This window comes from Salmo salar, chromosome 03, assembly GCF_965601325.2.
Source record: "Salmo salar chromosome 03, fSalSal1, whole genome shotgun sequence".
NCBI lineage: Eukaryota > Metazoa > Chordata > Actinopteri > Salmoniformes > Salmonidae > Salmo > Salmo salar.
This window is the reverse complement of record NC_138293.1, coordinates 17636119-17651126: the sequence shown is the minus strand read 5'-3', so window position 1 is coordinate 17651126 and position 15008 is coordinate 17636119. Positions and strand designations below refer to the sequence as shown.

Genomic DNA, 15008 nt, shown 5'->3' with positions numbered 1-15008 from the left:
GACCACTCCTCACCCACAGTGCTGGCACAATGAACAACGGAAATGCATCAGAAGTGCTCAGAGCGTTGGTATTCAATACAGTATTTTGCGATGACCTAGGCCTACACTATGGTCTTGTATGGTTATGCTCGGTATAGAGCTCGCCAGCTTGTAGTCCTAAAAAACAGCAATGAGTTACCTCTGGTTCGTTCAGCCATTCCTCGGGGGAAGGACGTTTTTTTGTTGATAAATGCCGAAATTAAGGTTGCAGATTAACACATGCTTAGAATACAGTATTTAAAATGTTTTGTTCTGTCAGATAATATCAGTCAGTTAACATGACCTTTATGAATTTATGAACAATTATTATGTACAGTGCTTTATTTGCTTGTTTTGATTACATAAATGCTTCAACATTCACAAAAAGCTACATTAGCTGATTCTCATAGAACAAAATGTGTAACATCTCCTAAGCCTGTTACCACAGACTTATTTTCAGCGTTTATCTAAAATCCCTACGAAACCCCCATTCATTTCCCTATAGGCTTGTTAATATTGATAAAACAATTAGACCGAGAAACCAACCAACACTTTCATGGGGAAATACTGCTTTTAATGACTGACTGGGGGTTAACACTTTAACCCTATTGAATTCAAACATGAAAATATAGCACAGAATGCAATGACGTTGGGTCAATAGTGATAAACAAGCCCAAGCCGTAAAAAGGGGGTTCATTGCTACAACCGCAGGATCATATACTATGTCGCCAATGCAACCTTTAACAAAGATTACAATATTATCCACTTAACAATCACACACACATAGAGAATAAAAGCATTTTATAGTGATACACACATACAGTATTGAGCTGATGTCTGGAATCTGTAGCTTTGCCGATGTTAATGTACGCTGCCTGTGATAAACTTAAACGGCCTTGACTGGATAGTGGATACTGTTAACTAAAAAGATAGCATTTACAGCAGCCTAGAAGGCTAATAGGTTCAGAAATGTGCACTGACTGTCACTGACACCCTATTAAGACCCTTATTCCACCTCCACACCTGCCTCCTCCTCATCAGGACAGGCCGCAAACTCCTTCTCGGGCAGCAGGCCGTACTCGCTGAGGAACGCCTCGATATCGGTAGCGAAGAACTCCTCGCTGAGGTGCTGTGTCATGGACAGGAAGTTGCCTAGCAGCTCGCCTGCCTTGTACACCAGAATGGTGGGCAGCACGTTGTCTGAGAAGCGCTCGCCGGCGCCTGTTGCGGCCGCCTGGATGCGGCAGAACTTGATGCTGGGGTACTCGGTGGCCAGGCAGTCCAGGCAGGAGTTGAGTGCCTCGCAACCTTTGACCCTGTCCTCATAGATGTGTACGATCACCAGGGTCAGCCGGTGCGCCTTCTCAATGACCTCCAGGAAGGCCTCGGCGCTGTCCAACTCCACCACGCTGTCGAACTTAGGGCCAAAGCTGAGACGCTCGTGCATCTCCTTCATGCACTGCTGCCGATACTTGCGCAGGCACTTCTCGTCCTCCTCTGCGATCATTTCATACTCCTGGACACTCATCTGTATGGAGACAAATGGGGTGATGGAAGAGTCAAGGCCCATGTCTAGTATGTATAGGGGTCTGAAACACAGAAATATAATTGACTTGAATGGAGGGTCTAGTCATTTTATTTCTATGGGTTAAAAATAGGTAAAGTAAACATGTTTTAATTCTCATAGGAGCTTGTAACACTTGTGTCTCCCTCTGTGGTCGAGTCACTTACTGTCTCGCCGTGTGGTTGTGGTTGAACACTGACTGACGTGTGGTTGTGGTTGAACACTGACTGACCTTGCGGTTGAGTCTGTCGGGGATGTCATCGCTCTGGGGGTTGGACATCTGTCTGAGGAGCTCCTTCTTGCTGGGAGGGGTGTCCTGGTCCTCAGACTTGAACTTCCTCCAGTCATTGATCACACCCTTGGGGCCTTGTAGATAAACCACAAAGTAGTTGAGACAAAGTTCTATATGTAATTATATGGGTTGGGAGGGGTCCATCAATAGGTGAAAACAAGAGCTGAGTTTTACAGAGAAAAAAGTCTGCATCAGAAAGACAGTTTATACAGAATTCACTCTCATTTCATGTGAGGTTTGGATTGTAAACAGTGTAGACCTATAAAGAGTCAGGTCACTAGAAGGGTTGATATTAGTTGATGATTTGTCTGTCACCTGTTTGGATTGCTGGCACCTCATCTTCATCTGGGCTTGACATAATGAACTTTCTGAATGAAGAGACAAAATAAAGTTTATCAATGAAAACCATTTTCTTATCACCATTTCCTCAAAGAGACTGGCTTGTAACAAAGCTTTCACCTTGGCAGCATTGTAGCATCACTTTGGTTCATAGGTGTGCCTGGCTTGTGTGCTGTATGCAGCATGTTGAAACTGTCAGAGACATTCAGAGGGAGCCAGGCTGATGCTGTATGATCAGATTAAGATTATGTCTAATATTCAGGGTTTTCTAAAACAGAGTTAATTCATGGGTCTGCGTGGGACTACGTGTGTAAGATGCTGCTGGGAGATAAAGATAACAATGTGGCATGTATTGTTTGTATGACCTATACAGACCCCCTAAGCCACTAAGCAATAGATCAGGGAGCCAATACAACTCTTCAGGTGGATTATCTAAAGAGGCCATACAACAGCAGCTTGTTTAGACATGATGCGGCTGAGTCTGAGTAATGACAGCATTCATAGGCCTGCTCAAAACAATGCGTCAAACCTAAACCTTACTAATCTGGACCATGCCAATCCTTGTGATATACACACCCTCCCCCCAAAATCTCTCCTTCTCCATCTCCAGTGTTAGAGCAAATACAATACATCTCAATTTAACCTGAGACCTTTCTCATTTGATCTCTGTCGCTAAATTTGCTAAATTTGAAAAGCTACTTTGCCCCCCTAGGGCAACCATAAACCATAAAGCTTCTACAGAGCTGAAAATAAAACATTATCTTTGATGATAACGCTGCCAACACAACTTGCTAGATTCTTACTAAATGTGTACAGTGTGTCAATGTATTTTGGTTTGTCTTGTACATCATCATTGTGTCCAAGGTGACGTTCCAGTGCTCTAGGCACTGTCCCGCAAGTTTGTGCTGTGCTGCAGTAAATTACAGAATAGTTTTTTTTATGTATCCATGCACAAGCAAAACATTTCAGTGGTTTCGATGATGTCGTCTTATATTGCTCCACCTAGTGCTGACTATTGCGCTGGTCATCTGAAATGATCGGTTGCAGATTTTAACGTATTTTAACCATATGAATGTGTATTCTAATCCCAGAGACATGAAACATGGTCCTGAGTACACCTGTCAGAACACAGTGACGCACAATACACGGTAAAACCATAAGCCTATAAAGGGAAAAATCTGCAGCTCAAACAATAACAAAGCCCCGCCACCGTTTAGTAAAACTTTGATGGATGTTGCTGGACAAATTTAACCACTCTCAATTTAATAGAAAGCGCTATGGGTGCAAGGACTGACTATCCATGATATAAAAATAATATTTTTAACTATGTTTTGAGGCTATATAGGGTTTGTTTACAATTACATTGTTTACAAACAATTAAGTAAAACCGGCTTGTATATTGAGTTAAGATGGGGTACGACAGTTGAACTAAGCTCCTAAGGCAGCGTTTCTTAAAGTATGGGTCGCGGACCTGTTAATGGTGGGTCGCGACGTAAATGTATAATTATTTTCTTAATTACTGGAATTTATTTGGCCAAGTGCAACTGCGCTCTCTGCTCAGCAGCAGAGGTCTCTGCTCAGTCTGGTAGCTGCGCGAGTAGGAGAGGGAGATGTCCGTGTGCTTCGCGGTTTACCGGATCTTTTTTCTGCAGTTTTGTTGGAGATCACTCCGCGACCCACACGCTGCAGCGCTGTCGTTCAAGCCACTGACTTGTAATTCCCACTCGCCATCACTCACCGCTGTCATGAAATGGACTCATGCTAGTCACAAGTTCTGACTGAGCTCAATAGTCATGAAACGCAAAAACATTGACTTTGTGTCTCTTTCATACAAACGTCGAGAAATAATGAGGAGCAACCACAATGTGTTTTGTGCTTAGTAATGAGTCTCTCAAAACGAACAAATTAATAAAACGACACGTCCTGACCAAACATCCAGGCACAACATGACAGTAAACCCAGGGAGTTATTTCAGAACAGGGCAGAATGCTTCAGGAAACAGTGCTTCGAAAGTGGAGAAGTAAGTCAACTAGCAAGGCATTGTTATAATTTTATAACAGGTGATGATATGCAGAAATAAGGGAGTACTATCTCTCATAGTAGTAGATGTTTCTCTTTCAAACAATCCCCTGGCCTTTTAACGTTACACAGCTAATGGCTAACGTTAGCCAAAGCAAGCTAACTAGCTACTGATAGTGCAACCCTAAGAAACAGTACAGATGAAAAATTCAGGCCTACTGTACATTTAGCTGTAGAAATTATTGTTGAAAACACGTCTAGGTTGGAACTGTTGCTGTTAAAATTCAAGTAATACTTTTTATTCTGAACTGGAATAAGCTGATTGAAGCAAGAAGTTTTTTTTAGACAAACACACCGTTCTGGGCTGTTCATCTACAGCAGGAAGCGGTCTCCTGCCTGACTGAGAAAGCAGATGTTCTGAGCCAGTTTGGCACCACATACATATGCAAGTCAGGGTTCTCAAGTACAGAAACAGTGTCAATGCTGAGCATGACCTCAGTGTTGCACTATCAAAACTGAGCCCAGAATAGACATGCTTGTTGAAATTTTCAACCAGCCACACACCGCTCATTAGGACTGTGTGTGTGTGTTTTCTGGTCTACATCTGTGTGATGTGATCAATCAGTTTATTCCAGTTCAGAATAAAAAAATATGTATTTTAACAGCAACAGTTCCAACCTAGACTTTCTATCAACAATAATTTCTACTGTAAGATGTACAGTAGGCCTGAATTGTTTTATCTGTACTGTTACTTCGGTTTGCACGATCAAAAAGCCTGTGTGTGTGTGTGTGTGTGTGTTCTGTTATACATCTGTGTGATGTGATCAATCTGTTTATTCCAGTTCAGAATTAAATTATTTATTGTATTTTAACAGCAACAATTCCAACCTAGACAGGTATGTACAGTGAGGGGAAAAGGTATTTGATCCCCTGCTGATTTTGTACGTTTGCCCACTGACAAAGAAATGATCAGCCTATAATTTTAATGGTAGGTTTATTTGAACAGTGAGAGACAGAATAACAACAAAAAAATCCAGAAAAACGCATGTCAAAAATGTTATAAAATTATTTGCATTTTAATGAGGGAAATAAGTATTTGACCCCTCTGCAAAACATGACTTAGTACTTGGTGGCAAAACCCTTGTTGGCAATCACAGAGGTCAGATGTTTCATGTAGTTGGCCACCAGGTTTGCACACATCTCACCAGGTTTGCACACATCTCAGGAGGTTCTCACCCAAGATTTGACCGTACATGGCCCCGTCCATCGTCCCTTTCATGTGGTGAAGTTGTCCTGTCCCCTTAGCAGAAAAACACCCCCAAAGCATAATGTTTCCACCTCCATGTTTGACGGTAGGGTTGGTGTTCTTGGGGTCATAGGCAGCATTCCTCCTCCTCCAAACACGGCGAGTTGAGTTGATGCCAAAGAGCTCCATTTTGGTCTCATCTGACCACAACACTTTCACCCAGTTGTCCTCTGAATCATTCAGATGTTCATTGGCAAACTTCAGACGGGCATGTATATGTGCTTTCTTGAGCAGGGGGACCTTGCGGGCGCTGCAGGATTTCAGTCCTTCATGGCGTTGTGTGTTACCAATTGTTTTCTTGGTGACTATGGTCCCAGCTGCCTTGAGATCATTGACAAGATCCTCCCGTGTAGTTATGGGCTGATTCCTCACCGTTTTCATGATCATTGCAACTCTACGAGGTGAGATCTTGCATGGAGCCCCAGGCCGAGGGAGATTGACAGTTCTTTTGTGTTTCTTCCATTTGCGAATAATCACACCAACTGTTGTCACCTTCTCACCAAGCTGCTTGGCGATGGTCTTGTAGCCCATTCCAGCCTTGTGTAGGTCTACAATCTTGTCCCTGACATCCTTGGAGAGCTATTTGGTCTTGGCCATGGTGGAGAGTTTGGAATCTGATTGATTGATTGATTGCTTCTGTGGACAGGTGTCTTTTATACAGGTAACAAACTGAGATTAGGCGCACTCCCTTTAAGAGTGTGCTCCTAATCTCAGCTCGTTACCTGTATAAAAGACACCTGGGAGCCAGAAATCTTTCTGATTGAGAGAGGGTCAAATACTTATTTCCCTCATTAAAATGCAAATCAATTTATAACATTTTTGAAATGCGTTTTTCTGGATTTTTTTGTTGTTATTCTGTCTCTCACTGTTCAAATAAACCTACCATTAACATTATAGACTGATCATTCCTTTGTCAGTGAGCAAACGTACAAAATCAGCAGGGGATCAAATACTTTTTTCCCTCACTGTAAGTGTTTTTAATGGGGAAAAATAAACATGAGAAGACATTTCTGGGTATTTCATTGTTATTTGTTTTTGTCTATATTGCATTTTTTTAGGCGTAAAGGCAATGAAATGTACCAATATTTACGTATAATTGCATGTTTTTCTAAGCTTGGGTCCCAGGAAAACACAGAATTTCTCATTTGGGTCCCAGGCTGAAAAAGTTTAAGAACCCCTGTCCTAAGGCATTTATTTATATTCTTCAAGACTCAATGGGTATACAATATATCATTAATTTATAAGTCCAAACATGGATGTAGCAACTAAGGATTCTAGCTTTAAAATCTTAAAATCTCACTCACTCTGCAGAAACAGCATAGAGTATGACAAACGTTTTTCATGTGTAATTTCTAACATTATGGACGATCACTTTAGATTTGATCACATCTTTCATGACTTATTTCTCTTCTTCAATCCCAGTGGAGAGTTAGACCACATCTTTCACTGCTCTATGTCAAATAGAATCAATATTAATCAATAGGATAGCAGACAGTCATGCTCACCTGTGTGGTTAGCTGCACTTCCTTCCTGAGTCTCCCTACTCCTGACCAGGCTGGTTATCACTGATGTGTTGCAATGGGTTTCTTCTGAGGACAGCTGGGGAAGGCTGTGCTGGATTAATTAGAGATATCTTCATAGTGACAAGTAATATGGTGACGTGTATAATAGGCTCAGGAATTAGACCTGCTCAGATAAGATTGTGTGTGTGTGTGTGTGTGTGTGTGTGTGTGTGTGTGTGTGTGTGTGTGTGTGTGTGTGTGTGTGTGTGTGTGTGTGTGTGTGTGTGTGTGTGTGTGTGTGTGTGTGTGTGTGTGTGTGTGTGTGTGTGTGTGTGTGTATAAGAGAAGAACATGGAAAGAGCAACAGATGAGCTACACTACTGGTCAAAAGTTTTAGAACACCTGCTCATTTAAGGGTTTTTCTTTATTTTTACTATTTTCGACATTGTAGAATAATAGTGAAGACATCAAAACTATGAAATAACACATATGGAATCATGTAGTAACCAAAAAAGTGTTAAACCAAGACATGGCGGTTGGAACCAAAAATCCCCAATTTGGACTCCAGACCAAAGGACAAATTTCCACCAGTCTAATGTCCATTGCTCGTGTTTCTTGGCCCAAGCAAGTCTCTTCTTATTATTGGTGTACTTTAGTAGTGGTTTCTTTCCAGCAATTCGACCATGAAGGTGTGATTCACGCAGTCTCCTCTGAACAGTTGATGTTGAGATGTGTCTGTTACTTGAACTCTAAAGCATTTATTTGGGCTGCAATTTCTGAGGCTGGTCACTAATGAATTATCCTTTGCAGCAGAGGTAACTCTGGGTCTTTCATTCCTGTGGCGGTCCTCATGAGAGCCAGTTTCATCATAGTGCTTGATGGTTTTGGAGACTGCACTTGAAGAAACTTTCAAAGTTCTTGAAATGTTCCGTATTGACTGACCTTCAGTTGTTAAAGTAATGACGGCCTGTCATTTCTCTTTACTTATTTGAGCTGTTCTTGCAATAATATAGACTTGGTCTTTTATCAAATAGGGCAATCTTCTGTACACCCCCCTACCTTGTCACTATACAACTGATTGGCTCAAACGAATTAAGAAGGAAAGAAATTCCACCAATGAACTTTTAACAAGGCACACCTATTAATTTAAATGCATTACAGGTGACTACCTCATGAAGCTGGTTAAGAGAATGCCAAGAGTGTGCAAAGCTGTCATCAAGGCAAAGGGTGGCTTTTTGAAGAATCTCAAATATAATTTTGATTTGTTTGTTTTTGGTTACTATATGATTCCATATGTGTTATTTCATTAGTTTTGATGTCTTCACTGTTATTCTACAATGTATAAAATAGTAAAAATAAAGAAAAACCCTTGAATGAGTGGGTGTTCTAAAACTTTTGACTGGTAGTGTATATTAACAGCTGTTGGGGGGGTGTAGATGGGATTTTTTTGTCAATATTTGCCCAATTCTGATATTTTTTGTCAATATTGTCTGCGTTTACACAGGCAGCCAAATATTTTTGCCAATAATTGGTCTTTTGACCAATCAGATCAGATATTTTGTCAATAATTAGGCAAAAGATCAGAATTGGGCTCCCTGTGTAAACGCAGCCTATGTGATGTGCACTTTCTCAATGTATGTGATTTTCTACACCGGCATTGTCATTCAAATGTATATTAGTGTGGACCACATCCATTCATAATCTTCAATCTGGGAACATTACATAATGTTACACAACTCAATGTTACACAATTACATAACATTACACAACTCAATGCGCACAGTTTCTCTAAAGATTGTACACCATGCAAGAACATGACTACCTCATGGAGCTACCTCAGATTGTCTGCATGCGTATATTCATAGGTTTTAAAGGCTTATAGGGTCTTACAGTGTGTATTGTGCGTCACTGGGTTCTGATAGGTGTAATGACCATGTTTCATATCTCTGGGATTAGAATGCACGTTCAGATTAGAATTTGCAGTTGAAACAAAAACAAAACAGTCACCCCGCCTATATATCAATTGATTCTTTAAGAAGATAACTTATAAATGCCTTATTAGCTTAGTTCAACTGTCATACTCCATCAGAACCCAAAATACAGTAGTTTTAACCATGTTTTGAGGCTATATAGTGTTTGTTTACAATTATAAACTGGGTGGTTCAAGCACTGAATGCTGGTTGGCTGACAGCCATGGTATATCATAACGTGTACCGCGGGTATTTTTGCTGCTCTAATTATGTAGGTAACCAGTTTATAATAGCAATATGGCACCTCGGAGGTTTGTGGTATATGGCCAATATACCACGGCTAAGGGCTGTATCCAGGCACTCTGCTTTCCGTCGTGCATAAGAACAGCCCTTAGCCATGGTATATTGGCCATATGCCACACCTTCTCGTGCGTTATTGCTTAATTACATGATCTACAAACAATGGAGTAAAGTAGGCTTATGTTGGGTTCTGATGGGTTATGGCATTTCTAAGTTATATTATTCAAGAATCAATGGGTATATATCATTAAGTCAAATAGATGTAGCAACTGCGGATTCTAGCTTTAAAATAAATGTAACAAAAATTTGCAACCAATAATTTCAGATAACCAGCGCAATAGTCAGCCCTCGGTGGAGGATAACCAGCGCAATAGTCAGCCCTCGGTGGAGGTAAAACTCTGTTGTGTTAAACTAGGGGGAAGCTTGTCCATCAGTCTCTTGCAACATCTAGAAAGGAAAATGTGAAATTCTCTGGCCTCTGTTGCAAACTTTTTATATAAAGAAGGTATCCATGAACATTCTATGCATTTTGTGAAATGTCTCATACTACAGGGATGGCATGTAGATTACAAGTTGCCGTTTCAATGCGTACCTTTCATACAAACACAAAACAACTCAATGCGCACAGTTTCTCTAGAGATTAATCAGATTGAGCCTGAGCTGTACGATGTAGTAGGGAGTAGTAGTTTCCAACAGGCCAATAATCAACATTGTTTCGACGTGGTAATGAACTACAATGACCATAATCCATTGCGCATCTACTTGTCCGGTCTATTACTTTTACGCCAGCTATGGAAGAGAGAAGAATGCGCGATTGTGAAGGTATATAGAGCAGCTGTTGCTTCGCGAGATATCTTTACCTGAAAATGCATGATCGAAGTGATTAATAGTTGGCATCATAAAAGTATGCCTTTATTTACTTTGAATAACTACAAAATAGTTATTTTATCAGACAGCATAGGCAGCAGCTCTGTAGAGATGAGATGATGACTTGGAATGATTTTTTAAATTCTTATTATTTCACTTTTATTTAACCAGGTAGGCCAGTTGAGAACAAGTTCTCATTTACAACTGCGACCTGGCCAAGATAAAGCTAAGCAGTGCAACAAAAACAACAACAGAGTTACACATAAACAAACATACAGTCAATAACACAATAGAAAAATCTATGCACAGTGTGTGCAAATGTAGAAGAGTAGGGAGGTAAGGCAATAAATAAGCCAAGGAGGCAAAATAATTGTATTGCGTGCTACGGGTGGGTGTTGCTATGGTGACCAGTGAGCTGAGGTATGGTGGGGCTTTACCTAGCAAAGACTTATAGATGACCTGGAGCCAGTGGGTTTGGCGACGAATATGAAGCGAGGGCTAGCCAACGAGAGCATACAGGTCATAGTGGTGGGTAGTATATGGGGCTTTGGGGACAAAACGGATGGCACTGTGATAGACTACATCCAGTTTTATTAGTAGAGTGTTGGAGGCTATTTTGTAAATGACATCGCCGAAGTCAAGGATCAGTAGGATAATCAGTTTTACGAGGGTATGTTTGCCAGCATGAGTGAAGGAGGCTTTGTTGCGAAATAGGAAGCCGATTCTAGATTTAACTTTGGATTGGAGATGCTTAATGTGAGTCTGGAAGGAGAGTTTACAGTCTAGCCAGACACCGAAGTCAGAACCATTCAGAGTAGTGATGCTAGTCGGGCGGGAGGGTGCGGGCAGCAATTAGTTGAAGAGCATGCACTTAGTTTTACTTGCATTTAAAAGCAGTTGGAGGCCTCGGAAGGAATGTTTGTATGGCATTGAATCATGTTTGGAGGTTTGTTAGCACAGTGTCCAAAGAAGGGCCAGATGTATACAGAATGGTGTTGTTTGCGTAGAGGTGGATCAGAGAATCACCAGCAGCAAGAGCAACATCATTGATATATACAGAGAAAAGAGTCGGCCTGAGAATTGATCCCTGTGGCACCCCCATAGAGACTGCCAGAGGTCCGGACAACAGGCCCTCCGATGTGACACACTGAACTCTATCTGAGAAGTACTTGATGAACCAGACGAGGCAGTCATTTGAGAAGCCAAGGCTATTGAGTCTGCCGATAAGAATGCGGTGATTGACAGAGTCGAAAGCCTTGGCTAGGTCGATGAAGACGGCTGCACAGTACTGTCTTTTATCGATGGCGGTTATGATATCATTTAGGACCTTGAGCGTGGCTGAGGTGCACCCATGACCAGCTCGAAAACCAGATTGCATAGTGGAGCAGGTACGGTGGGATTCAAAATGGTCAGTGATCTGTTTGTTAACTTGGCTTTCGAAGATTTTTAGAAAGGATGGATAGAGGTCTATAACAATTTGGGTCTAGAGTGTCTCCCCCTGAAGAGGGGGATGACCGCGGCAGCTTTCCAATCTTTGGGGATCTCAGACAATACGAAAGAGAGGTTGAATAGGGGTTGCAACAATTTCGGTGGATCATTTTAGAAAGAGAGGGTCCAGATTGTCTAGCCCGGCTGATTTTTAGGGATCCAGATTTTGCAGCTCTTTCAGAACATCAGCTGTCTGGATTTGGGTGAAGGAGAAGCGGGGGAGGGGGGCTTGGGCAAGTTGCTGCAGGGGGTGCTGAGGTGTTAGCCGGGGCAGGGGTAGCCAGGTGGAAAGCATGGCCAGCCGTAGAAAAATGCTTATTGAAATGATCAATTATCGTAGATTTATTGCTGGTGACAATGTTTCCTATCATCAGTGCAGTGGGCAGCTGGGAGAAGGTGCTCTTATTCTCAATGGACTTTAGTGTCCCAAAACTTTTTGGAATTAGGATGCAAATTTCTGTTTGAAAAAGCTAGCCTTAGCTTTCCTAACTGTCTGATTATATTCGTTCCATATATCGCGGGGGCTATTCCTTGCTAATGCAGAACGCCACAGGATGTTTTTGTGCTGATCAAGGGCAGTCAAGTCTGAGGTGAACCAAGGGCTATATCTGTACTAAGTTCAAAAACATTTTTTTATGTGGCGTGCTTATTTGAGATGGTGAGGAAAGCACTTTTAAAGAGCAACCAGGCATCCTCTACTGACGGAATGAGGTCAATATCTTTCCAGGATACCCGGGCCAGGTTGATTAGAAAGGCCTGCATGCTGAAGTGTTTTAGGGAGCGTTTGACAGTGATGAGGGGTGGTCGTTTGACCGCAGACCCATTACGCACGCAGGCAATGAGGCAGTGATCGCTGAGATCCTGGTTGAAGACAGCAGAGGTGTATTTAGAGGGTTGGTCAGGATGATATCTAAGAGGGTGCCCATGGTTACGGATTTAGGGTTGTACCTGGTAGGTTCCTTGATAATTTGTGTGAGATTGAGGGCATCTATCTTAGATTGTAGGACAGCCGGGGTGTTAAGCATGTGCCATTTTAGGTCACCTAACAGTACGAACTCTGAAGATAGATGCGGGGCAATCAATTGACATATGGTGTCCAGGGCACAGCTGGGGGCTGAAGGGGGTCTATAACAAGCGGCAACAGTGAGAGACTTGTTTCTGGAAAGGTAGATTTTTAAAAGTAGAAGTTCGAACTGTTTGGGCACAGACCTGGATAGTATGACAGAACTCTGCAGGCTATCTCTGCAGTAGATTGCAACTCCGCCCCCTTTGGCAGTTCTATCTTGTTGGAAAATGTTATAATTAGGGATGGAAATTTCAGGATTTTTTGGTGGCCTTCCTAAGCCAGGATTCAGACACGACTAGGACATCCGGGTTGGCGGAGTGTGCTAAAGCAGTGAATAAAACAAACTTAGGCAGGAGGCTTCTAATGTTAACATGCATGAAACCAAGGCTTTTACGGTTACAGAAGTCAACAAATGAGAGCGCCTGGGGAATGGGAGTGGAGCTAGGGGCTGCAGGGCCTGGGTTAACCTCTACATCACCAGAGGAACAGAGGAGGAGTAGGATAAGGGTACGGCTATAAGAACTGGTCTTCTGGTGCGTTTGGAACAGAGAGTAAAAAGACCAGATTTCTGGGCGTGGAAGAATAGATTCAAGGCGTAGTGTACAGACAAGGGTATGGTAGGATGTGAGTACAGTGGAGGTAAACCTAGGCATTGAGTGACGATGAGAGAGGTTTTGTCTCTAGAGGCACCATTTAAGCAAGGTGAGGTCACCGCATGTGTGGGGGGTGGAACAAAAGTACTAGCTAAGGCATATTGAGCAAGGCTGGAGGCTCTACTGTGAAATAAGACAATAATCACTAACCAAAACAGCAATAGACAAGGCATATTGACATTAGGGAGAGGCATGTGTAGCTGAGTGATCATAGGGTCCAGTGAGTAGCTAGGCGAGATGGAGACACGGCGATTCAGACAGCTAGTGGGCCGGGGCTAGCAGATGGGCCTTCGGGGGATGTCGCAACGTAAGAGCCTGTTGAAACCCCCTGGGACGGTTACGTTGGCAGACCAGTCGTGATGGATCGGCGGGGCCGATGGGCCTAGCTCCAGGCTAGCTCCAGGCTAACTGGTGCTTGCTTCGGGACAGAGACGTTAGCCAGGAGTAGCCACTCGGAGTAGCAGCTAGCTAGCTGCAATGATCCGGTGTAAAGGTTCAGAGCTTGCGGTAGGAATCTGGAGATGTGGTAGAAAAAAGCAGTCCGATATGCTCTGGGTTGATATCGCGCTGTGCAGACTGGAATTGCCCGGGCTGAGGCTGGCTGATGTCCGAGTTAACGGTGATGACCGCTGGCAGTGGCTAACTGACTACTAGCTAGTAGCTAATTAGCTGGCTAGCCTCTGATGGGGGTTCCGGATCTAAAGTGTAAAAAATGGCAGATCCATACCACATTGGGTGAGACGGGTTGCAGGAGAGAAAGTTTAGTCCTTAGATGGAAATTGAGATGTAAAAAAAATATATACAAAGAAAAAGATATACGGGACAAGACAAACAGATGTCCTACTTCTACGCCATCTTGGAACGCCAAGATGGCCCATGAGTTTCCACTAATATAAATAATAGTCATCAAATAAAATATAATGGTTAATAAGTGATTAGCACCAATGGGCAGTCACTACCATCATGGGACTTGTATTAATTGTTTTATTCTGTGTTGTTACACCATTCAACCAACATAATGAATTTAATCGAAAACCAAGATTATTTTTGAATAACTGAACTGAAACCAAATCGACCTCAAAAAGCATTAATCACTCAGCTCTAATTGCGTAAGATAAGAAAGTCTATGGATGTAGCAGGAATTGAAACACAGTGATGTTTTAAAGGAATCTGTCACCCCTTCTGATTTAAAAAGTGAAGGTGACAGTATGGAAATGCTTTACACAGCAGTATAGAGGAGGATGAGGAGGATATGGGAAATGACGCTGCAACCCCCTATCTCTGACCTCATAGCCAGAACCAGAAACCCATATCCAAAAATCCCTCACAGGTCAGGAATGTTTCAATTTTCTTCACAGTGGCCCACGAGTTCCCACTAAAGTGAAGTTATTGCATGAGTCCAACCCTTCCCCATCCTTTTCCATGAACCTCTCCACTAGGTGGCGATAGCGTCAAGACAATATGAAAAATATTGATTGCAGGTAGAGCTTGCTGGCTGTTGCCCAGATCTGGGACCAATTTCCTCATTAATGCTTGATAATATGGGAAAGGAAATCTGAACACAAATCAGCCTGCGGTAAAAAGCTTCACTAAAATCGGCAGGAATTTGAATACATTTTTTTAT

The 15008-nt window shown here is 42.3% G+C and overlaps 1 protein-coding gene across 1 annotated transcript; it reads right to left on the bottom strand.

The window, feature by feature from the left end:
- Positions 1 to 570: 570 nt before the first annotated feature.
- LOC106599199 (phosducin) lies at positions 571 to 7132 on the bottom strand. The gene is made up of 4 exons (XM_014190318.3): positions 7044 to 7132; positions 2190 to 2242; positions 1815 to 1948; positions 571 to 1546 (listed from the first exon to the last, which is right to left on the bottom strand). Exons 2-4 carry the CDS (start codon positions 2230 to 2232, stop codon positions 1025 to 1027), a joined length of 699 nt encoding a protein of 232 aa, XP_014045793.2. The 5' UTR covers positions 2233 to 2242; positions 7044 to 7132; the 3' UTR covers positions 571 to 1024.
- Between the last annotated feature and the right edge of the window lie 7876 nt (positions 7133 to 15008).